The sequence below is a fragment of the Bos taurus genome, chromosome 6, assembly GCF_002263795.3.
Source record: "Bos taurus isolate L1 Dominette 01449 registration number 42190680 breed Hereford chromosome 6, ARS-UCD2.0, whole genome shotgun sequence".
In the NCBI taxonomy this organism is placed as follows: Eukaryota; Metazoa; Chordata; class Mammalia; order Artiodactyla; family Bovidae; genus Bos; species Bos taurus.
Window position 1 is genome coordinate 69,746,349 of NC_037333.1, and position 25,414 is coordinate 69,771,762.

Below are 25,414 nucleotides of genomic sequence, written 5' to 3' on the forward strand. Positions count from 1 at the left end.
ACCAGATTTAAAACACCACAGGGCACAAATGCCGTAAGCATGCTCTTAACCAGTTGGATCTGTGCAAACTGGAGTGTTGTTATGCATAAGACTGGTCTCAGCTCCCTGCTGGGTGGTTGGTTGATTTATAGGTTCAAATGTTATGTGGACAGGTTTTGAACTCATATTCCACTTGGTAGTTCCCCAAAGTTCTGGTATGCCAGCCATCCAGTTCTGATTTCTTTTCACCTCCTGCAGTTCCATCCTCCATACTGGACTTGGTTGACGACCACCATGGCTCTAATGGGGGCCAGACTGTGAGATGCACAGCCGAAGGGACCCCTCTTCCTGATATCGAGTGGATGGTTTGCAAGGATATTAAGAAGTATGGAACACATTCCTTTCTCTTTTGTGGTCAGGATGTTTCTGCCTTAGCACAGAGACCCTCAAATGTATTTTATTTCTTTGGCTGGCTCTGTTTTTGGAATTTGTGATTCTTATTTGGCCTGGTCTCACAAACTACAAGATAGGGTTCTAAACATGGACCTTGTGTGTGTGTGCATGTGTAGGTATGCACGTGTGCTTTTGTGTTCTGAATAGCTGTAAGAAGAAGGTCTACAGCCTTCAGCATATTCTCAAAGGGTCTGCATTCTGAAAAGAGCATGAATTTAAAGACCTGCTCTAAGAGGCTCTTTCCTACCCTGGCCCACATTTTCATTTCACATTTCGTCTTTGATGAACTTTATTTGGTGGCTAGACTGGAGTGTGAACATGCCTGAAGATACTGCCCAGGGGGCTTCTCTGTACCTGCTGTGTGGTGGGAGGTAACTCTCCAGTTCCTCCTTCACTGCTCATTCCTCAACCTTCTCCGTGGGCGTCTCCAGAGTGCAGTGTTCTTGCACTCCTTCCCGGGGTGCCTGCTGTGCTCCGAAGCCTCTGAGCTTTTCTTGGAGGCTGAGACTCCTCCCCCCGGCACCCAAGGCCAAAAGGCACTGGACTTGGATCTAGACGGGCTGGATTCTAGGTCCAGTCCTAGTTACACCTGAGGGGGTCCCCACAGCGGGGGTGGAGAAAAGGGAGGGGACCAGGCCTCTTTTGGAGGGGTGGGACGTTGGCATACTTAAAACATTCTTGAAGTCTAGTTTGCTCAGGGGTTCAAGGCTTGTGATGGGTAGTTCTGTTGGATTGAACTTGTTTATCTCTGCCTTGCCTTCAAAAACAGTTAACTTAAACAATTTTTTAAATTTATTTGGCTGTGCTGGGTCATGTGCATGCGGCATGCAGGATCTTTAGATGCCAACTCTTAGTTGGGGCATGTGGGATCTAGTTCCCTAACCAGGGATCAAACCCAGGCCTCTTGCATTGGGAACTCAGAGTCTTAGCCACTGGACCCACAGGCAGGTCCCAACAGTTAACTTTTAATTACCCACATGTAGTTTATTCTCTAGGAGAACAAGTTTTAAGGTTAATCTGCACCTAAAATATCCATCTGTAGCCTTGCAAATGCAGACAGGGTCAGCACTGCTTGCTGTCTTAAATGATTCTCACTGCTCCACCCCCATGACTCCCCACAATGGGCTCTATATCTGTGCCTTTTACTCTCTCCAGATGTAACAATGAAACTTCATGGACAGTTTTGGCCAACAACGTTTCAAACATCATCACAGGGGTCCACCCCCGAGACAGGAGCACAGTGGAAGGCCAGGTGACATTTGCCAAAGTGGAGGAGACCATTGCAGTCCGGTGTCTGGCCAAGAACCTCCTCGGGGTGGAAAGCCGAGAGCTGAAGCTGGTGGCTCCCAGTGAGTAGCTCATGGGTTAGGACAACTAAGTCTTCAGCTGAGCCCTTCCTCCCTTCGGTGGGACTTTGAATCCCAGATGGGATCCTTATAGGACTGAAGGTCCAGAGGCTCTTAAAGGATCTTCTCTGGGCACCTGTGTAGGAGCCTTGTCTTTTAGTTTCAGATCTCAAACTGCATCTTTCTGAGGCCCCTTGGTATTTTGTTTGTCTATAAGCATATAGCTACCTAGTCTCTTTGGTCTGGTATGGTGATGGAGGATGGGGAAGGAGGATCTTCTGCCTCGTTGGTCCTTGTAACAGTTGAGACAGGTTGACTTCTTAAAAAAGAAAAAATTAGTGAAGCCAAAAGCAATATAAGTATACAGTAACCTTTCAAAATACACTGCACTTAACTTTCTGAACTAATGGCATCGCTCAGCCTCATTTATCAGTCTTTATAGTCCAGTTCACACCTTTGGAGAAAGGATTGTGTTCCCAGCCAAATTTTGTCCCTTGCCCATCCAAGGGGAGAGTTGGAGTAGTTTCATGTATGTAAATAATTGAGAGATGATCTTGTCCATTCCCCAAATGAGCCAGGCAGCCCTTATGCTTCTCACCAGTAGAGAGAGATTTCCAGCCCAGAAATGGCCACCCTGCCTTCCTGCCCTCCTGCGAATTTGTGCAAGTTCTCCACCATGCCCCACCTCTTGTCCTCTAGCTCTGCGCTCTGAGCTCACTGTGGCGGCTGCTGTCCTGGTGTTGTTGGTGATTGTGATCATCTCACTCATTGTCCTGGTCGTCATTTGGAAACAGGTAGATATTTTTTAAAGAACTAAAAATCCTTACTGATAAGAACAAGAAGAGCAACCTAGCTCAGTGCTTGGCACAGAGAAGGAGCTCAGTAACTAGATGATGAGTGAATGTTGCTGAATCCTTCCGTGTCAGTCACTTTGCTGCTGTGGTTAAGCTTTGGTATCTTTGGACGTTGATAATTTGCCAGTTACCTGTCCTCATCATTTATAGAAACCAAGGTATGAAATCCGTTGGAGGGTCATTGAATCAATCAGCCCTGATGGACATGAATACATTTATGTGGACCCGATGCAGCTGCCTTACGACTCGAGATGGGAGTTTCCAAGAGATGGACTCGTGCTTGGTAAGCTCCTGCCCTGCTGGGTGATCTCCCAGGACTCCTTTTGCTTTGTCCACAACTTTACTCTTCACAGGCCTGTGGAGGAACAAAGGATCTGAACCTGTGCTTAGTAAGAGTGAGGCGTTAGAAATTGGCTTTTTTGGAAATGTTTTTCTGCCTTTGAAAGTGAGTCAATCAGATCACTGCAATGATTTTTTTTTTTTTAAACCTCCTTCCATAGCAAATTACAGGTTAAGAAAATTTTACAAAAGAAGAAGCGACTATAGGGAAACACCCATCAGAGTGGCTTTGTTTTGGAAATGATACCTATTGGAAACGAGATGAATTTCTGTGATGAAAAAGGAGCAGATGAAAAATGAATGAAGACAATTCAAAAATATGTTTTGACCCAGTACCTTCTGAGGATGTAGTAGATACTTCTTTAAAAATAGAATGTAAAAATATAAGTTTTTACATTTTAAAGCAAAACATGAAAAACTTTTCAAATATTTTCGTCTTGGGTTGAGACCAAGTACAGGAAACTTTAGTCAAGATATATATATATATATATATATTTTTTAATTACATTCTAAATGAATGAAAATAGGACAAAGACAAATGAAGGTGAGAGCTAGAGGTTGTGTCATCATGAATATTCTAACAGTAGGTACTTTGGAGGACGCCGAAGGCATTTTTAAATTATCTACTTGTCTCATTCCAGAAAGCAGCCAAATTAGGTCTTCCTAGAAAGTTACTTAAACTGAGATCAAACAAGACACCCTAGCCTCTCTCATTCAAATACCTATGTCTGAGAACTAAGCTTGCTTTATTATATTTTCTCCCTTGTTTTACAAAAGGTGAGGAGCTTAGGGAAGTTAAAAAGTAATAAAATAAGGAGAAAAAGGGGCAACATTCATTGCTAAGAGGTGTTCCTGTGTCTCTCTGCTTCTGTGTACTGTCGAGCTGCTGGGGAAGTGGTACCTTTGCAGGAATAAGTTCTAGTCAAGCAGACGTGCAGTCAGCGGCACTATGGGCTCCCAGTGCCCGTTAGGAGCCAAGGCTTCCCCTGGTTTGATGGAAACGTCTGTTTTAGACTGCAGACTCTTTAAGAGTGGGCAACACACGGGAAGAAATACTTAGGGAGTTTGGGATGGACAGGTGCACACTGATATTTTAAAATGGATAACCAACAAGGACCTACTGTAGAGCACAGGGAACTCTGCTCAATGTTATGTGGCAGCCTGGATGGGAGGAGAGTTTGGGGGAAAACGGATACATGTATAGGTATGCCTGAGTCAGTCCCTTCTCTGTTCTCCTGAAACTTTCACAACATTGTTAATTGGCTGTACCCCAATACAAAATAAAAAGTTAAAAAAAAATAGTGGGCACGAGAGCCTCCATTTCCTTTTGTATCTCCCAACGCGTGGCAAAGTGTTGTGCTCCTGGGCATGTTTAGCCTTCTCTCTTCCTGGTCCTCCTAACAGACAGACAACAGGAGGGCCAGCCTGAAGTTTGCTTCATCACTACTTGGAATTGATAATGTCCTGAATAGGGAAGTATTTCCAGTGGAGAAGCTTCCCTGGTGGCTCAGATGGTAAAGCATCTGCCTGCAATGTGGGAGACCTGGGTTCGATCCCTGGGTTGGGAAGATCCCCTGGAGAAGGAAATGGCAACCCACTCCAGTACCCTCGCCTGGAAAATCCCATGGACGGAGGAGCCTGGTAGGCTGTAGTCCATGGGGCCGCAAAGGGTCAGACAAGACTGAGCAACTTCATGTTCACTTTCACTTCCAGTGGAGAAAGGCTTTTTGTTGCAAAAGGTGCCCCTGTTTGTGTGGGGAAAACAGAAGGGTAGAGAGCCAGGAGGTTTGGGCCAGAGCCACAGAGAACACGTGCCATAGAGCCCAGGCTTTGGCTCAGCTCTCCAGCCTGTAGATGAGTGCTCACACTAGGGAGGGCTGTACCTCCTTTCTTCCCGTCTGTGTTTTCCCTTTCCTTTGCAAATGTTATGTGACAAAAGCAATTATACTAATTTCCTTCCCTGTGGGCTCAATTCTGGTTTTGACATGATGACTTGGAGGAGTTATTATGCTTTCTCCATATGGGAAAAACACCACCCAGCTGTGCACCCATGATTGCTGGCCATGGTATATGAATTGGATGAGATGCCTGATTCTGTGTGTGTTGATGGTTCTGGTTGCCCACAGGTCGGATCCTGGGGTCTGGTGCATTTGGGAAAGTGGTTGAAGGAACTGCTTATGGATTAAGTCGGTCTCAACCTGTCATGAAAGTAGCAGTGAAGATGCTAAAACGTAAGTGCCCCTTTTCTGGAGATTTCTTGAACATGGAGATATTAAACTCAAAAATCACACAGCCAGTAAATGTCAAATTTAGGACTAGATCTTAGTTATTTCAACTCTAGGTTTTTTGCGTATTTAGACTCTTGTCAGTGAGGTTTATTTAGAGCATTCTTGTCACTTATATGTTGGAAAATCAAGAGTTATTTTTAGTAGCTTCTTTTTACCCTGCAGACTTGGGATAAGTTGTTAGTGTGTAGACTGAGTAACTAGCCATTTCCCTTTGAGACTGTTAGTAAATAAAATGATACCTAGTTGTAGGGTTAGCCATGCTTTTGGCTTTTTCTGGGAAATAAATAATTCAGTTGAACTGATGTATGATTTATTTCTTCAACAGCCACAGCCAGATCCAGTGAAAAACAAGCTCTCATGTCTGAACTGAAGATAATGACCCACCTGGGGCCACATTTAAACATCGTGAACTTGCTGGGCGCCTGCACCAAGTCAGGTAGGCTTGCTCACCTCAGAGTGAGGATTTCCCTAGAACACCTACCATTGCGAAGACTGTCCAAGCTTTTTAATCCCCCCACATTGTACCTCCAGCCACGCCAGCAAATGTCAGTCTGTTGAATGGGGTTGTGGACTGAGTTCCACTGAGGGAAGCTCCCTGTTCTTGAGCAGTGTCTTTTACCACTGTAGATACAGTAGGTTCATGGCTTCTCTGTTCTTCACGCTCATCTCCAACTGGTTTTGGACCCCACAGGCCCCATTTACATCATCACTGAGTACTGCTTCTATGGGGATTTGGTCAACTATTTGCATAAGAATAGGGACAGCTTCCTGAGCCACCATCCAGAGAAGCCAAAGAAAGAGCTGGACATTTTTGGATTGAACCCGGCTGACGAAAGCACAAGAAGGTAGGTGCAGAGACAGACGCTGCTGTGAATCACTGTCTTATGCGTGCGTGCGTGCGTGCTCGGTCGCTTCAGTTGTGTCCGACTCTTGTGGACCCCAGGGACTGTGGTCCACCAGGCTCCTCTGTTCATGGGATTTTCCAGGCAAAGATACTGGAGTGGATTGCCATTTCCTCCTCTAGGGAGGAAATGTCTTATGAGCCTCACCAATGTAGACAACCTGTGTCCTGATGGAGGTCGTGTCTACAGATTTAGGGCCAGGAGGTAGCAAGACTTGAAGTCAACTACCCTGCTCCATCACCCTGTGACATGGTGCTGAGAGATACCCCATGTCTGTAGGTGTCTTAGACAGGATATCATGTTGGGGAAAGCTTTGCTGATAGGTTTGAATGAGAGGAAGAGTCGAAATCATCCTGGGAGCCAGTTGCTATTTATGTGTGGTCCACTTCAGACTTCCAGATGTGTCTCTGGCCAGGGAAGCCTTGGTGCTCATATCTTGTGAGAAACTATCTGAGGATTTACAAGTTTCAGACACTGGTCCTTGCTGAACCCGGGCATACCAGTCAGGCCAATGAAGTGATGACTGCCACTATCGATATCTAAAGTGACTGAAAAGATCGCTGTAGATAAGACGTTCTGCAAGATCAGAATGTGTGTGAATTCACTTCATATTAAATTACTCAATGGATACCAAATTGGTGTTAAATTTATTGGGTAGAAGGAATCGTCTGTCCAAGCCACTTGGTCACGTGGTGAAGCTCTCTGGCCTGTGACTGAAAAACAGAATAAAGAGAGTTGAGCTGAGGTGGTCTGTGTGTGATCCTTGATTAACGCGCATCTGCCCGACTAGACCGCCCACGAGAAGGATGTGGGTGGTTGTGCTTTTGATTCCCCTGCCGCCTCTGTGCCCACCACTGCCTCACACATGGTGGGTACCTGGTCTTCACCTACTGAGTTACGGGTGATCACTCCAGAGGGACACCCTGGCTAAGGTTCCTTTTTTCTGTTTTTACAGTTACGTTATCTTATCTTTTGAAAATAATGGTGACTACATGGACATGAAGCAAGCTGACACGACACAGTATGTCCCCATGCTGGAGAGAAAAGAGGTTTCTAAATACTCGGACATCCAGAGAGCGCTGTATGATCGCCCAGCCTCGTATAAGAAGAAATCCATGTTAGGTAAAGGTGTCTTTGCTTGTGCTTGGGGTGCTGAGATCTCCCGGTGGTTTAATATGATACTTGGAATACTCAGAAGGTGGTGAGCAGGCCTGGTAAGCTGGACTGTCAGGCCACATGGTCCCTAACTGCAGATCTGCACAGCTGGGTCTGTGACACGTTTTTGCGGGTCTGGCCTGTAATTTTTTTAACTAGAACTCATACTAGTTAAACTCTTTTTATTTATTTATCTGTGTTTGGCTGGGCTGGGTCTTCATTGCTGTGTGTGGGCTTTCTCTAGTTGTGGCGACCGAGGGCTGCTCTGCTGCGGTGTGCGGGTTTCTCGTTGTGGTAGCTTCTCTTGTTACGGAGTACAATCTCTAGATGTGCAGGGTTCTGTAGTTGGGCACAGGGGCTTAGTTGCTCCGAGGCATGTGGAATTTTCCCAGACCTATGTCCTCTGCATTTGCAGGCAGATTCTTAATCGCTGTAACACCAGGGAAGTCCTGGCTTGTGAGCTGAAAAAAGGAAAAGAATAAAGACAGAACTAATATAATGAATTTTTCAGATTTTAAGTGTAATTTTATTTTATTAATTTTATTTTGTCTGACTATATTGATATATTGAGATATGATTGACATACAGGGCTGTATACATTTAAGGTGTACAGTGTAATGATTCGACTTACAAACATTGTGAATGATTACCACGATAAATTTAGTGAACATCCATTTTCTCACATAGATACAAAATAAAAGAAAAAGAAAAATTTTTTCCCTTGCAATGAGAACTTTTAGGATTTAGCCTCTTAAATTTCATATATAAAATATAGCAGTATTAATTGTATTAATAATGTTGTACATTGCATCCCTGAATTGTACATTTTAAAGTGTAATCATTTTAAAGAATTATTTATTCTGACATAATAGTATTCATTTTTTGGTTTAACATACCTTTTTTGCTTTAAATGAAGGTATGGTGGTAATTATTTTTTCTCAGTGCCCTTACTTGGTAACATTAAAATCTGGCAATCTTTTATTGATTCCTAATATTATTTTAAAAAATTCAGTTATATAAATCTCTGATATCTGTGTTTAATCGCCCTAGCTGTTAGCTTTGCTAATGCCCAATTTGTGATAGAAACTGAAAAGTGGACAGTTTGAGGTATTTTATCTGACAAGGGTGTTGGGTGTTTCTACTCAATGTTGTTTGAAGGAAGATCCGTTTGTTTTCAAAGCAGATGAGCATGTGGCAGGGTTGATTGATTTATAAACTCCAGGGAGCCTAGCTGATGCCCATACCAGATGGACCACCACACATCTGGTGGGGGGTGGCCCCTGCAGGGTTCTAGTCTAATCACAGGCCTGGAGCTGGGAGGAGGCTTCGGGAGAGATCTGACCATGCTTTGTCACATAATTTTGTATTCCTGGGTCTGAGACCTCCCCTAGGTCCTGCCTGAAAGGTGTTGTGCTGCCATGGAAATTGTTTTGAAAATCACTGATGTACTCTGGATGGTTTCAGGGTTCTTGAATGAAAGGTATAATCATAAAAAAAAAAAAAAAAAGAATGTGCTTGTTTTGCAAAGCGTAGTACATAATAATATTTTCCACTGCTGCAGCTCCAAGTTCCATTCACCTCTCAGTGCCAGCTGGGTAAACTTCCAAGCCCTTTTAAAAGGTTGGCCAACGAGACTTGTCGGAACCAACACTTCCGCTCCCCTGCTGTATTGTTAAAAATAGTTTCCATTGCTTCCCAGGCCGGACCTGGCTCCAGATGTCAGGAGAACCTGATTCATGCTCAGCCCGAGCCCGGTTGGCAGGCAGACCATTGCTTTCTGGCTGGAAAAATGTGAATGGCTGCAGCTACTCTGTACTTGCCTGAGCTTTTTCAAAAAGTGCTGAGAGCTGCTGGCCTAGATTGCCTCCTTCCTCGAAAACCCTGGGACCCTTCCAGGCAGGACCAACTGGGGAAAGTGGGCAAGTTACAGAGAAAGGAACTACATGCAAAGTCTTTGGCACTGAGCTTCAAGATTGCTACTCTAGCCTGATTGGTGGCTAATTTCATTCATAAAGTAAGCCAAGTACTATGAAGGTGGCTTTAAAAAGAAAAACAAAAGCAATTCCTAGAAGCTGCTTTTTCATAGAGGCTTCCTGTACATTCATCATAGAAGATGTGTGGGTGTGGTTGTGGGTGTGGGTGGGTGTGGATATGTGTTTTAAAGGTGGCTGAGGTGATTTGCTAAAGGAAAATTTGGGAGCCAAACAAGAACAAAAATATGTGTGAGAACCTATTAGACTAGTCATTATGGAGATATATATTTAAACCAAGTGTATGTATTTATGGATATATTTCTTTTTATTTATTTTTGAAATTAAAAAAATTATTTATCTATGGCTGCACTGGCTTTCTCAACTTGCAGCGAGTGGGGCTACTCTTCTTCGTGGTGCTCGGGCTTCTCATTGCGGTAGCTTCTCTCTTGTTGTGGAGCATGGGCTGTAGAGCACATGGGCTTCACTAGCTGTGGATCTAGGGCTCTAGAGCAAGAACTCAGTAGTTGTGGCTCACGGGCTTAGTTGTTCCATGGCACATGGAATCTTTCTGGACCAGAGATGGAACCTGTGTCTCCTGCATTGGCAGGTGGATTCTTTACCACGGAGCCACCAGGGAAGTCTGCATTTCTTTTTAAAGAGGACATTTCTGCATAGTGTATACTCATCTGTGAGGTCTAGACACTATGAGAACATGATCATAGGTATGTTCTCTGGACAAGCCTCTGCAGCCTAATGAGTGGCCCAGCCTTGAGAGAGTGTCAAGGTGGCTGATGTTTCATGCTGTTCACTAGCGCCAACACATTTAATTTTTTTCCTGCAGACTCAGAAGTCAAAAACCTCCTTTCAGATGATAACTCAGAAGGCCTGACTTTGTTGGATTTGTTGAGCTTTACCTATCAAGTCGCCCGAGGAATGGAGTTTTTGGCTTCAAAAAATGTAAGTGTGTTCAGACAACAGAGACCTCTTTAGACCCAGGCCTTGCTCTGGGTGAGGTGAGCATGGAAGGAGAGTTGTGGAGGAGCCAGTTGCCACGTTGCTTCTCGATACCCCTTCCCAGAAGGTGAGTGGGCCCTCCGGCAGGATCAGGTGTCCACTTTTCTCCAGAGCTTTCTCCCTCTTGGAAGGCACTGGGTTGAAAGCCTGGGCGGGGTGAGCTCTGGGGGCCAGGACAGCCTTCCTGAGGTGTCCGGGCACCTCCAAGAGTCCCTGTTAAGTGGCCAGTCTTGCAGGGGGCGTGCTATCCAGTGGCAGGTGGATTGACCCCCATCCTGTCTTCCCTTTGTGTGCAGTGTGTCCATCGGGACCTGGCGGCTCGCAACGTCCTCCTGGCGCAAGGGAAAATCGTGAAGATCTGTGACTTTGGCCTGGCCAGAGACATCATGCATGATTCGAACTACGTGTCCAAAGGCAGTGTACGTGCCCCTAGCTCATTTGGCATGCTTGCCCTCCCTTACTTGAATCTTTGAAAGCAGATGTTGCTTCTAGCCATTCACAGCCTGGACTTTTAACATGGAGTCCATGACATTCATGAATGGGGTCCAGGGGTCAGTAGGCAAACCACAAGCTCTGCAGACAGACTGCCTGGGTGTGAGCACCGGCTCGGCATCTACTAGCGTAGGCACTCGGGGCAAGTGTCTTGGCTATTCTGTACCGTGGTTTCCCTAACTGTATCGGGGGAGTGTTATCAGTACCTATCTTCTGAGTTGCCGTGGAGCATTAGATCAGTGGATTTGTGTAAAATGCTGAGGACAGTGCCTGGCACTTACAAAGAAGGAAAGTGTTAGCTATTAATATGTAAATTGTGCATTCATTTCCAAGGAGCACACCTTTGGAGATTATCAAATTTTCAGATGGTGTCTGTGACCCTGAAATGTTAAAGCCATTTGAGTTAATACATTTTAGAGGCACAATTTCCTTAAAGATAGTCATTCTGTTCTACATTTGAACCTTCTTCCCATTGTTGCTTACAGTTCAAAAATGTAATTGGCTCTCAGTTCACTGGGTCTGTTCTTAATTTTGTTCCTACGAACACCTGAAAATAGGGGACAGGTCCACTTAAGGCTCATACCTTTGGGATAAAAATTCAGGATTAAATATCTTTGGATGTTACTCCTTGGGAGGGCATAAGAGACAAGAGTGAGCACCCATCATTCATAAGATATGTATATAGAGCACCTAGTGCTATAGAAGGTGCCAGGCACTCTTCTAGTCCTGGGAGTACAGATGCTCATGCAGAGTGAAGTTCCTGGCGCAAGTTGTTATTAGCTCCAAGAGAAGCCCTTCCTATTTTTGCTGCTGTAGATTATTGCTGCACATGCTGGGTTTAATGTCCTTCCCCTTCCCTGCAGACCTTTCTCCCCGTGAAGTGGATGGCTCCTGAGAGCATCTTTGACAACCTGTACACCACGCTGAGTGACGTCTGGTCCTATGGCATCCTGCTCTGGGAGATCTTTTCCCTTGGTATGGGCCTAATAGCTCCGCTTGTTTGGGTTGTTCTGGACAACACTGGAAGGAAAACGCTGTGTTTTTCAAGCTTTGGGATGTAAATAATGTTAAAATACCTGGTGTTAGTCAAGTGAATGTAGCTGATTAACACGTTGTGCATTTACGATGGCTAGTGTGTGTCCAAGCGGTCTGAGAACGGGTCTTGGGGGGCTGAGCCCTTGCTCCTGGCCTTTGCCTCCCTCTTTCCTTTGGGTTACATCAGAGGAACTTTCTCCTGATGGAGATGCACCTGATGACATCCACTCACCAGTCGCTTCTTCACCTTGGACTTTGGGTTAAGTGGGTTCACCAGGAGAGAGTCCCCCTCCCTGACTCCCATCACTCATGGTGATGGATATGCAGAAAAGCAGTGCAGTGAGGGAAAGGGGATGGGGACTCCCTTCCTGGTCATCATTCTGGAGGGGAGAAACCTCCCAGTCAGTCAGGCACCAGGTACTGAACAACACAGCTGTCCCGTGCTACCAGTTAAGGGCCTTATAAGGGGATGACTGATGACCCTGACCTTGGACAGTTCAGCTGGGGAGATAAAACTTACACATTTAGTGATAATCTATGTGGTCCTGATTTTAAGTTGAAATAGAAGCCCAGGGAAAAGAGAAAGGAGTCCTGGAGTAGTTTTAGAAGGAGATTAAACTTGACCTGGACTTGGCCGGTAAAGTGTGAAATGTTTCATGAACCCACTATTGTCCTGATGTGATAGTAAAGGACTTTTCCTGCTTGTTGCCTTTTTCTATTTTGGTTCATCCCTCCATGGATGTCACTGTGGTTCATCCCAGGGTGTGGCTTAACTGAGAGTCTCATATTCTGTTAAAAGCAGAGAATTAGCTAGACATCCCAAGACTTCTGCCTTAATTATTTGGACATTTCTGATGAAAATGACTTTTTTGGCCTCAGTGATTCAGAATTTCTCTGGATTTCTATTTTGCTTTGTATTCATAGACCCAGTACTCAGAAACGTTGAAGAACACTTCTGTGCTTTTTCTAGATGTGTAGAATTTTTGCTAGGGTTCTAGACTTGATCAACCTAGAAGTCTTGGTTAAATTTTTTTTTAATGATTTATAGGTTACATTTACTTTAGAAATAGGGTTATAAATGAAATACATACGCAATAACTTAAAGAGTTGTTAAATGAATCCATGAATACATGAATGCTTGTCTCTAATCACAGCAAAGTTGAAAGTAGGCATTCTCTTTCAGTTCCTGCTAACTTTTAAAAACATTTTGCATAGAATTCCTTTGAGTAATAGCGGTTCATTTTGGCTTCCCTAGATAGACCTGAATTGCTTACAACATTTCCTTAAAGTAGCTCAGCCTTGTGGTTTGTTAGGGAGGGTGGACTATTAAGTGGTGTGATGCAAACAAGGCTTTGGTGTGTCCCTCTATGTCTGTTTGGACTTTCCCTTTTGGTTAAATTTAAGATTTGGGCAGGGCTGTGAAATCAAGCAGATGGTAACACTAGATTTCCTTGAAAGAACCGATACTTCAAAGTGGGGATCCCCAAACGTTTTCTAGAGGTGCTGTATCACCCCAGGTGTTTCAACAGTGTACCACATACTTGTCAACCCTGGTTGTCTTCTTCCTGGCCTCTCAGGTGGCACACCCTACCCTGGCATGATGGTGGACTCTACATTCTACAATAAGATCAAGAGTGGATACCGGATGGCCAAGCCTGACCATGCCACCAGTGAAGTGTGAGCCTCTCCCCATCCTGTGGGCCTGTGTTCATGCCCGATGGGTCTGTGGGGGTGCGGGTGCCCTGATCATCCTCTCCGTGCCCACTCTGAGTCCTGTGCTTCTCCAGCTACGAGATCATGGTGAAGTGCTGGAACAGTGAGCCGGAGAAGAGACCCTCCTTTTACCACCTGAGTGAAATTGTGGAGAATCTGCTGCCTGGACAATATAAAAAGGTTTGTCTGGGCCTCTTAAGATGGGTGGGTGGCAAGGGATGGACAAGGGGAGGAGACAACAGCTGGTTATGTGAGCGAGCAGTATTGTTTTAATGGAACACTTTCAATGGAGGAAAAAGATTGTGTGATCCAGTGGCTGCGGCTTCATGCAGTGCTCCCCAGGCCCTTGGTAGCAGTGATGAATGAAAACCCTCCCCTTCCTGCACGGCTCCCATTCATCCTAAGTGTGCAACACCTGTAAGCACTTTATTCTCCAGATGTTTTAGTATCTGAAGCTACTGTGCAGTTAGAAGTCTCAGGGCATCCACAGCCATTAAATCGCTAATTTGAATGCACTTAAATCCATGCAAAATTGGCTTTTGCCAGCTGACTGGAAGGAACAACCTCAGCTGTTATCTGTGGTTCCAGCTGGTTTTTTGTGGAATAGGAAGCATTGTTCAAAGGAACAAATGTAATTTCATGGAACCAAGCAGGATATGATAATAAATGAAGCAACTTTCTGCTGAGATGCTGAGAAGGAAACCCAGGCACAATTTCTTAGATTCAGATTAGTTGCCATGTAGACTTTCCATACTTACTGCTTCTCTTCCTTCTTCTCAAGGAAGAGCCGTGTGAGCTGAACTGGAAGTTAAATACTTTTGTTTATTGATTATCTCACTGCCCATTACAATTGCCTTAAGTGAGGCAGCAGGAACGCAGAAGGAAGGAAGGAGATTAACCATAGGAAAGTCAAAGACACTCTGGTTGGTGAAGATGCATTGATGGGAACAGACTGGAGCGCTTGTTTATGGAACCTTTTTAGATCAATGGTCCCTAACTTTTTAATTAGATTTCTTCAGTGTATAGGGATCAAGAAAGTTTCAGGTATGTTGCTCCCAGGGGAAGCCCTAGTCAACTCTTATGGGAACCCATCAAAGCCCAAGAGAGACTATCTGATGGGGACCAGAAGGTTCGATGCTAACTCCAGAGAAGGGAATGTGTATGGGGACACAGTAGTAGCTCCAGACTTGCAGAATGGGTTCCTGGTATCTCAAGACTTACCAGCAGGAGATCTCTGGCAATGGTGGCCCTTTCTTCATGTTCCATATCTCTGGGGACAGTTGACATCTGATTCTCCTTCAGTGGTCCAAACCCCACATCTGTGAGGTTGTTTGAAAGCACAGTTAAACAATAGTAAGTTCTGAGTGGCTGTATTAATTTGCAGTTCTGTCAATAACCCTTGAGTAACTGTGAAATCAATGTTTGCAGAGTTATGAAAAGATCCACCTGGACTTTCTGAAGAGTGACCATCCCGCTGTGGCACGCATGCGCGTGGACTCCGACAACGCCTACATTGGCGTCACCTACAAAAATGAGGAAGACAAGCTGAAGGACTGGGAGGGTGGCCTCGACGAGCAGAGGCTGAGTGCAGATAGCGGCTACATCATCCCTCTGCCCGACATCGACCCTGTTCCTGAGGAGGAAGACCTGGGCAAGAGGAACAGACACAGGTAGGAGCTCCCAATGCCAGCTTCCGCTGACACCCTAAGGGAAGGAGCCATTGCCCCCAGGAAGCCCTCCCAGTGGTCTGGTCAGTCTGTTTTGGGGGAGCCAGTGGCAGAACCCCAAGGGGTCTGTGAGTTTTGAAAATGTTTCCCAGATGATTCTTGAAAAATGTTTTGTTCTTTTAAATTTACTCAAGTGTAGTTGACTTACAATATTTATTAGTGTCAGGGTACAACATAGTGATTCAATATTTTTATAGATTACATGCTATATGAAGTTAGTATATTGACTGTATTCCCTGTGCTGTCCATTGTATCCCTGTGACTTATGTATTTTATAACTGGGAGTTGGTACCTCCTAATCCTGTTCACCTACTTTGCCCCTCCCCCCACCCCTCTCCCCTCTGGTAGCCGCCAGTTTGTTCTCTGTATCAGTGAGTCTATTTCTGTTTCATTTGTTCTGTTTTTTAGATTCTGTATACAAGTGAAAATATATGGTGTTTGTCTCTGTCTGATTTATTTCACTAAGCAAAATACCTTCCAGCTCTATTTGTTTTGCTGCATATGGCAAGATTTCACTCTTATGGCTGAGTCATGTTTCATTGTGTGTATTTATATGTACTGTATCTTCTTTATCTGTTCATCTGTTGATGGGCATTTAGCTTACTTTCATATCATGACTATCATAAATAATGCTCTTATGAACATTGAGGTGCATGTCTTTTTGAATGAGTGTTTTCATTTTCTTTGGATACATACCCAGAAGTGGAATTTCTGGACTATATGGTAGTTTTGGGGGGCTTCCTTGGTGGCGCTAGTGGTAAAGAATCCACCTGCCAGTGCAGGAGACATAAGAGACATGAGTTCAATCCCTGGGTCAGGAAGATCCCCTAAAGGAGGGCATGGCAACCCACCCTAGTATTCTTGCCTGGAGAATCCCATGGACAGAGGAGTCTGGTGGGCTACAGTCCATAGGGTTGTAGAGTCAGACATAACTGGAGTGACTCAGCACACACCTAAGAGTTCTATTTTTAATTTTTTGAGGAACCTCCATAATGTTTTCCATAGTGGCTGTATTAATTTACATTCCCACCAACAGTGTACTGCTAGGGTTCTCTTTTTCCCATATCCTTGCCAGGCTTATTATTTTTTGTCTTTTTAATGATAGCCATTCTGACAGGCATGAGGTGAGAGCTCGTGGTTTTGATGTGCATTCCTCTGATTAGTGATGTGGACCATCTTTTCATGTGCTTGTTGGCCATCTGTATGCCTTTGAAAAGATCCCTATTCAGGTTCTGGGTCTATTTTTTAATTGTACTGTGTTTTTGATGTTGAGTTGTATGAGTTCTTTATTTATTTTGGTTATTAATCCCTTATCAGACATATTTTTTGCAAATATCTTCTTTTATTCAGTAGGTTGCCTTTTTATTTTATTGATGGTTTCCTTTGCTATGCAAAAGGTTTTCAGTTTGATCAAGTCCCGTTTTTTAATTTTGTTTTTGTTGCTTTTGGCTGAGGAGACAGATCCAAAAAAATATTGTTAAGACCAATGTCGGCCTATATTTGCCCCCTTGAGCTGGTGGAGGTATAGGACAGGGAGGAACGTGCTTCCCTGATGGAGAACCTTTGACCTAAATCCTCAGGTAATTTGATCAAACTGACACAGCAGTTGTGATTATTGAAGTAATATAAGCCTCTCTTGCTGGTTTCTTTATTAGTCACTGGAACTGAGGAACAAGTGGAGAGACTGGTTGTTCTGGGCTATCTGATGCTGTGTCAGTGGTTCTTAATCCTAGTTGCATACTGGGACCACCTGGGGAGATTTGAAAACTACTGCTATACAAGCCTCGCCTGGACCAACATATTGTAATCTCAGTGAGGCCCAAGTACTCTCTGGCTGATTTGTGTTTTTTTTCCTGTCTAACTTTGTATTATGGAAAATTTCTAACATGCATGATTCAAGTAAAGTCGGGAACTGTGAGCTGCCCATCACTCAACTTCAACATTTTTGAACTCATGACCAGTCTGCTTGTATAACTTCCATAGCCGTACCTACTCCATCACTTCCCTCTAGATTGTTTTAAAGCAGATCCTAGACATCATATCATTCCATCCGTAATATTTCAGCATATATCTAAAAAAAATAAGGGCTCTGTTTTTTAAAATAACTATAGTTATTAGAGACAGCTCCAGTACCATCATATCACCCCTCCAAATTGGCAGTAAATAGTGAAGAGCATCAGATATTCAGTCTGTGTTCAAATTCCCTTGATTCTCACAAATATTGTTTTACATTTAGTTTGTCCTATTCAAGACCCAAATAAGAGTCACACAACACATTGCCATTGGTTGATAGAGCTATATACATTCGTCCTGCCTCTTTTTGCCCCCTTGAATATTATTTGTGTAAAAACCAGAGCATTTGCCTGAAGAGTTCCCACTCCCACATTCAGAATTTTTCTGCTTGCTTTACTGTGTGTGTTTTATCATATGCTTCTGTCTCCTATATTTGTTGTAATTTGGTAGTGGTCTAGAGGCTTGATCTGACTCAGTAGATTTTTGCCAAGTGTCCTGCAAAGGTGGTGCTGTGTACAGGAGGTACATACTGTATGGCTGTCTCTCTTTTTGGGACAATAGCCCATTGGTGATTGTACCTAGACCTATTCATTCATTACCAAAGTGATACTAATGCACAGCCGTGACCAGAACCACTGGTTCACATGGTCCAGATGGAGGGGCCATGCTCTAATTCCTTTCTCTCTTTCCATAACCCTTGGACAGAGGCAGGAGAAGGTGGTGATATTGGCCCTTGGATCAAAGTCCAAGTTGCTTATGAGTTTCTCTCTTTCTCTCTATTCCCTTCTTCATTCAGGATATTTCTGTCTCTTCCACATTCAGTTGACTACATAAAAATATTTAAGCAGAAGCACATAGCATCGGAGAAGGCAATGGCATCCTACTCCAGTACTCTTGCTTGGAAAATCCCATGGATGGAGGAGCCTGGAAGGCTGCAGTCCATGGGGTTGCTAAGAGTCAGACACGACTGAGCGACTTCACTTTCACCTTTCACTTTCATGCATTGGAGAAGGAAATGGCAACCCACTCCGGTGTTCTTGCCTGGAGAATCCCATGGATGGCGGAGCCTGGCGGGCTGCCGTCTGTGGGGTCGCACAGAGTCGGACACGAATGAAGCGACTTAGCAGCAGCACATAGCATTATTATTTTGGAAGCTTACAATTGTGAGTTCTTAACCAATTTAGATGTAAGATATAGACAACCTTGTTTATTTGTATGCACCAGGTAATTTTAAAAGTATAAAATTATTTTTGTTTTTGACACATGAGATTTGGAGATGGGGGGAAAATGGCCTATCAGACTTACCTTTCTGTTTATCCTCTGCTTAGAACAATTTTTAAATGTGTTTGTATTCCTTTAGCAAGCAGTGCTTCTCCAAATTTTGGGTAGCTTTTGTTGAATTTCATGGGGATAGAAAGGAGGGTCTTGGAGCACTTTACCCCAGATCTGTCATCTATTTGGTTACACTGAGTTTGAGGGATCTGAATAGTTCAACTATAAAAAAGGGTTCTGCTTCTAAACAAAGTTAGAAACTTGCATTGGGATAAATAACATTAGAAAGATGCCAGGAACTGTCCTGGGGCGGGGGCGGGGCGGGGGGGTGTACACAAAGCTGGACTTAAGAATTTAGCACCTATTCCTATTGGTCTTCTTTGAATCACACAAAGTATGTCCCAAATGACTGCACTGGGTCAGTGAGACCAGTCCTGACAGGTGGGCTGAGATGGTGAATATCTTAGTTTGGGCTGCCATAACACAGTACCACAGACGAAGGGGCTTGAACAACAGGAATTTATTTCTCCCGCTCTTGGAGGCTAGAATTTCAAAATCAAGGTGTTTGCAGGTTTGGTTTTTCCTGAAGCCTCTCTCCTCGGCTTGCACATGGCCACCTTATCACTGTCTTCACAAGGGCTTTTCCTGTGTGTGCATCTCTGGTGTCTCTTCGTCTTTTTAAGACACCAATCCTACCGGGCTAGAGTCCCATCCTTATGACTTCATTTAGCTTTAAGTATCTCCATAAAGGCTTTGTCTCCACATATGGTCACATTTGAGGGTTGGGACTTCAACATAGGAATTTGGCAGGATACAATTCAACCTGTAAAAGCTGGGATGCTCTCTGTGTAGGCAGGCAGGAGTGAGCATGGTGGTCTTGTGGAAGTCCTTCCCCAGGCACAGGAGGCTTGGCCTTGGTTGGTGAGTGAGCCTGAGGAAGACAGGGCCTTGCTTCAAAGGACTTGGGGGTGCTAGGTCAGAGCCTATCAGGAGCCAGGCCCTACAAGGTGGATATTGTGACTCAGGAATCAGAAATAAATGCAGTCATCAGCATCAGGACCACCCTGAAGCCCAGTGAGCAGCAAGGATGATGTGGTGCTCAGTCTCAGTAGAAGAATGTGCCCGCACTCCAGCCACTGGCTGAGGTCCCAGGAACTGGGTCTGGTTTCCTGCGGGGAGAGGCTGCCAGGACTGGATAGTTATTAAGACCAGCCAAGGGGACTGGGGTTCACAGTGAGGTTCTAGAACCAAGGTGGGAGTGGGGGTGGGAGGATGAAGTACAGACTGGGAACTGAGCTAAAGCTCAGTCTTGAGGAAGGGCCCGTGTTGGGGTTTGTGAAGGGGAACCTCAGTCCAGTAGCGCCGTCGGTTCTAAGAACTCTCTGGGCCACAGGGGCCCGGGGGTAGAGGGCAACAGGCCGTTTCCTGTGGGCTTCTATTGGCCAGTCTTAGTTCTCTGCTTGGAAACTGATATGAAAAGGAGGGGAGAGAGAATGAGGGTCCAGCCTGGCCTGTCAGGCAGGAAACAGTGGAAAGGGTCGAGAGCCCCGGTTTGGTGTGCGTATGGGAGACTCCATCCTGTGGTGTGGCTGCCCAGCCAGTGGTAGGGCTTTTGTAACGTGTGGAGTGCGGTGCTATATAGCCCCACCATGAGGAGGGGAAGCCACAGTCCTGCCTGTCAGCAGACGAAAATCTGCTAGAGCTAAGTGAACGTGTCAGTTGCTCAGTTGTGTCCGACTCTTTGTGGCCCCATGGACTGTGGCCCGCCAGGTTCCTCTGTTCATGGGATTTTCCAGGCAAGAATACTGGAGTGAGTTGCCATTCCCTTCTCTAGGGTATCTTCCTGACCCAGGGACTGAACCCAGGTCTCCTGAATTGCAGGCAGATTCTTTACCTCCTGAGCCACCAGGAAAGCCCACTTGAAGCTAAAAGAGATACATAAAAATTTAGCAATACAAGGCAGGATACCGATAAGATAGTAAGAGTTCAGAGAAGGCAAGGCGCCAGGTGACAGTGACAGTCTGGAGGCCCTAAAGAATATTTTCTAAAAGTTTTGTGAAAAATTTTAAATATCCATAAAAATTGAAAGATTATTTCTACCACTTAGATTTAGCTGTTGTTAACATTTTATCACATTTGCTTTACATATATATGATATGTATACATACATGTGGGCTTCCTCAATGGCTCAGTGGTAAAGTGCAGTGCAGGAGACACAAGAAATGTGGGTTCAATTTTTTTTTAAATATTTATTTATTTATTTACGGCTGTGCTGAGTCTTCACTGCTACGTGCAGGCTTTCTCCAGTTTCAGGGAGCGTGGGGCACTCTGTAGTTGAGGAGCATAGGCTTCTCACTGCAGTGGCCTCTCCTTGTGGCGGAGAACAGGCTCTAGGGTGCTCGGGCTTTGGTAGGTGAGGCACACGGGCTCAGCTGCCCCACAGCATATGGGATCCTCCTGGACCTGGGATCGAACCAGTGTCTCCTGCCTTGCAAGGCAAGCTCTCAACCACTGGACCACCAGGGAAGCCCCCAGGTTCAGTTCTTGAGTTGGAAAGATCTCCTGGAGAAAGAAATGGCAATCTGCTGCAGTGTTCTTGGCTGGGGTATCCCATAGACAGAGGAGCCTGGTGGGCTGCAGTCCATGCGGTTGCATATGTGTGTGTGTGTGCATTCAGTCACTGAGTCGTGTGCGACTCATGCTTTCTGACTCTAAAACTCCCCTCTCAGATGCTCCTCTAGTAAGTAAAGAGCCTTCACCTGGACTCAAGGGGGTTGGATGTATGAGGAGGACATTCCTGGGTCATGGGCTGAGATCCTGAGATCACAGTTTGGACATTCAGGAGGTTGCAGGGCTAGTAAGTGACTAACTCAGCTGAACTTTGCCCGATTTCATCCCTCTGCTTTTTCTTCCCCAGGCCTTTTGCTCAGGCAGTGCTTGTTTTCTCTTCCACTGGAGTTGAGTAGGGAGAGTAGAAACGGTCACAGCTTGTTAGCAACTCGGAAGATTTGGCAGAAGAGAAGGGAAGTTGAAATGACCATGTAGCCCACTGCAGTGGTGGGGGCTGCTTCTGGCTTGGTGGAAGAATCATGCCTGGCTGAGCAGCCTGGATTTGAAAGCCAAAGGATGTCACAGGAAGAGTTCCTTTGCCTTTGGGAGGCCACCTTGGAACCACCACTGTATTCTAGTTGGTCTGATCATGATTTTTCCTATTCTTTTCCTCTTCCAGCTCACAGACCTCTGAAGAGAGTGCCATTGAGACAGGTTCCAGCAGTTCTACGTTCATCAAGAGAGAGGATGAGACCATCGAGGACATCGACATGATGGACGACATTGGCATAGACTCCTCGGATCTGGTGGAGGACAGCTTCCTGTAACTGGCAGATTCGGGGAGGGGGCGGGACTTCCACTCCTGGACCCACCTTGGATCCTTTTAAGAAAACCACTTTATTGCAATGCAAAGTTTGAGAGGAGGACTTGGATGGTGTGTAAAGAGAAGTTCCCAGCCAATGGCCTCTGGGAGCCTTCTAAAGATGAATGATTGGGATATTTTGAAATGAACTTTTTTGGCGTTGCCTCTGGCAGTGTTTCAGTAGCATCTCATTGGTGTGTGAAGTTTGGAGGTAGATGGACAAGGAAATCATGGGCCATGGAAGATGGACTTTGTGTTTCAAGGGCATTGGTGAGATTCCAACGGACACAACTTTTACTGCAACAAAACTCCAGCATTGTAATTATGTAAATAACTCTAACCAAGGATGTGTTTTGATTTGTATTAACTTCTCTGGACTTCTGGAGAGACCACTCAGTCCATCCATGTACTTCCTGCTTGAAACCTGGTATCAGCTGCTGTTGAACTTTCTTGTGAAGTACATGCAAAACCACTTTTGAACCTTAAAAGGTACTGGTACTATAGCATTTTGCTTTTTTTTTTTTTTTTTAGTGTTGAGGAGATAAAGAATAATTAACCAACTTTGTTTATTAGATTTGGGTCATTTATAAGCCCAACAACTCATATTGTAATCTACGTTTATAATAATACTACTGTTATCAGTAATTCTAAATGTGTAATATGTAACATGTTTTCCCTACAGAAAAAGCACAATTTAAAAAAAATCCTTACTAAATAGGTGACAAGTCTGACAGTTTTTGACGTTCTATTAAATAACATGTTTCTCTATAAAATATGGTTATAGCTTTAGTGGAGGAAATTTAGTTGAACAAAATAAAAGTAGTGTCTTCTGAAGTCAGAGTTTTTAACTGTACTGAGTAGGTTCCCTAATCCATTGTACTAAAAACAATTAACTGCCCTTTAAAGTAATGAGATTTGAAATAAATAAATAAAACCCCTAGATCCTAAGGTCCTCAATATTAAGGCAGGAGTCTGTGCCTAACATGACTTCTCATGTTATTGTCCAGTGGAAAAGGTATTTATCAGCAAAAAGACTGGATTTGCAGAGGTTTGTTCATGCCTTGTGATAATTCTGGTGCATCTCAACACATGTATATATTTTTCATTTTGTGAATTTTTCAGGAAAAATTCAGAAGGATGCCCTGAACTGGAGCTCCCTTCCTTTGTCTCTTACCCTCAGGAGAAACAGTTTGAAAGTCTGAGACAGTAAAGGCATTGTTCAGTGAAGGTGCTGTGTGCCTTAGCCCGGACCCTTGGTCACCATTTGTAACTGGCAACCAGAATTACCAGATTCTACATCCCCATCCCAGAGATTCTGAATTGTCAGTTCTAGGGGAGCAGAGACCTGTGTTTTTATAAACATCCTGGCTGTTCTGCTCAGCCAGATCTGGGGAACACCGGCATAGATGACAGGAAGTTGCCATGGGAAGAAATAATTTGAAATTAGGAACTGGACTAGAGATCAAACATGTAAGAAGCCTACTATTTAAATCTTTGCCTTTGGGTCAGTGACATTTAATGCCACATATCTAGTAATTGCTACCCTTAATTTTACTTTCCAGTCCTTGCTGAGACTCAGCAAGCCAAATCTTGGTTTGGCATATCTTCTCCCTGCTTAGGGGGAACTGAACTCTCTTCCCACCAACTTCCCCTCAAAAGGCATGTACAAAAATGATGCAATTCAGTGTACCAAGTCTCTGTATGATCAAGTCAATATTTTGGTGAAATTTTTTTTTTTAAGTGTTACTGATATTTCGGGGTTAGATGGGAGGACAAATCGTCACATCCATCCAAACTGTCAAACTGGTCATCATGGGTTCATCAGCATTCTTTGCGATACCACTTAATTGCTGACACCCTATGAATGAAACATGGACTGTGATTACCGCAATCACTGTGTGCGCTCCTGGCAGGTGATGCTTTGGGAGATGTAGAAGCAATAACAAGGTACTTGACTACCTACTGGTGTAATCTCAATGCAAGCCCCACCTTTTTCACGGTAAGCGTGAAGACTGAGCCAGATTGGCCGATTAAAAAACAAAACCTGATGAGGTTCTGTAGAGCCACTTAGACTTGAAATACATTCGTGTTTCTAGAATCACAGCTCAAGCACTCCGCTGATCACTCCCTTTCCTCTTCCTCAAACAGCCTCCTTTTATTGGTGCTTTGCATTTTGATGTCCTCTGAATCTTGCATGATATCATGGGGCTGGATGAAAATTCTCAGACCAGCAGGTTCTAGTCCTAATGAATGCTCTCACCTTAGTTTTTACATGGCAGCATTTTTTTTTCTTAAGTAATGTTTTCAGTGTATCACAGATTTGTTTCCTTTTTGGCCTCCTGCAAAGACCCCAGATGAAAATTTGTCAATCCTTCCTGCTCTCTATTTTTATGAAGACAATCAAAGTTGGCCTGAGAAACACAATTTGTGATTTTTAAAAAAAATGATTGATGATGTCCTTAAAATGTGGTCTGCCAATCTGTACAAAATGGTCCTATTTTTGTGAAGAGGGACGTGAGATAAAGTGATGTTATACATCAATATGTATATATGTATTTCTATATAGACTTGGAGAATACTGCCAAAACATTTATGACAAGCTGTATCACTGCCTTTGTTTATATTTTTTTAACTGTGATATTCCCCACAGGCACATTAACTGTTGCACTTTTGAATGTCCAAAATTTATATTTTAGAAATAATAAAGAGAAAAATACCTAAACGTTCCCAAAACAGTGGTGTGGTGAATGTTCAAGAACTAACTCGGTAGGAAGGGTCTACCAATACAATTGTATTACAAATGCCCCTGTTCATTGTTTTTGTTTTAAAACATGTAAATGAAGATCTTTATATTTCAATAAATGAGATATATATAATTTAAAGTTATGCTAAGGTTTTAGCATTTTTGTCTTTAGTTTAACAGTATAAATGAAAGCAATCCTGTTTAATTTACTTTCTCAGTGACATTGCAATAGGACTCTGTATTATGGTTTTAGTGAAATTAGTAGAAAAGTGTAAACATTATTTGAGTTAGCTCTCAGACCCAGCGTTTAACTTAAAGTTGACTGGCCCTTGGCTCATCTTTGACCTTGTCTTGTGTTTGTTATAGAAGCATTGTAGCATTTTGTGCATTTTTGCCTGTACATGGGATACGGGACTGCATTGACTCTGGACACCATTCAAACACTGTAGACGTGCATAAAATAAAAGATTAAAGTCTTTTTTGACCATATCTACTTCCCTGTCCCTTCCCCATTTCTCAGAGGCAGAATTGTAGTTTTGTGTGTCTTCTTTTATCCTTTCAGTTCCCTTTTTGTGTATCTGCTTATATACATACACATGTACCCATCTGCTTTATATTTTACCTAAATGGGATTGTACTTTACATAATGCTTTGTAATGTGTTTTATTCTTTTTCCTTCTTTTTTTTTTTAATACCTTTCATTT

General features: G+C 43.9%; 1 protein-coding gene across 6 annotated transcripts in view; it reads left to right on the forward strand.

Moving 5' to 3' along the window:
- PDGFRA (platelet derived growth factor receptor alpha) overlaps window positions 1-25,201 on the forward strand; it is a 47,774-nt gene extending 22,573 nt beyond the window's left edge. For 3 of the 6 annotated variants that reach the window (XM_059887321.1, XM_059887322.1, XM_059887323.1), the window contains exons 9-23: window positions 238-364; window positions 1,588-1,781; window positions 2,478-2,572; window positions 2,783-2,915; window positions 5,098-5,202; window positions 5,585-5,695; window positions 5,951-6,104; window positions 7,117-7,283; window positions 10,131-10,246; window positions 10,600-10,722; window positions 11,659-11,770; window positions 13,408-13,507; window positions 13,618-13,723; window positions 14,972-15,213; window positions 18,080-18,846. In XM_059887321.1, coding sequence (XP_059743304.1) covers window positions 238-364; window positions 1,588-1,781; window positions 2,478-2,572; window positions 2,783-2,915; window positions 5,098-5,202; window positions 5,585-5,695; window positions 5,951-6,104; window positions 7,117-7,283; window positions 10,131-10,246; window positions 10,600-10,722; window positions 11,659-11,770; window positions 13,408-13,507; window positions 13,618-13,723; window positions 14,972-15,213; window positions 18,080-18,254 — 2,060 coding nt within the window. In that variant the 3' untranslated portion in view covers window positions 18,255-18,846. Of the gene's footprint in view, window positions 1-237; window positions 365-1,587; window positions 1,782-2,477; window positions 2,573-2,782; window positions 2,916-5,097; window positions 5,203-5,584; window positions 5,696-5,950; window positions 6,105-7,116; window positions 7,284-10,130; window positions 10,247-10,599; window positions 10,723-11,658; window positions 11,771-13,407; window positions 13,508-13,617; window positions 13,724-14,971; window positions 15,214-18,079; window positions 18,847-21,784 lie in introns of those variants that run through there. The other 3 variants (XM_010806122.3, XM_005207944.5, NM_001192345.3) reach the window with 2 other exon arrangements.
- Window positions 25,202-25,414: the final 213 nt, after the last annotated feature.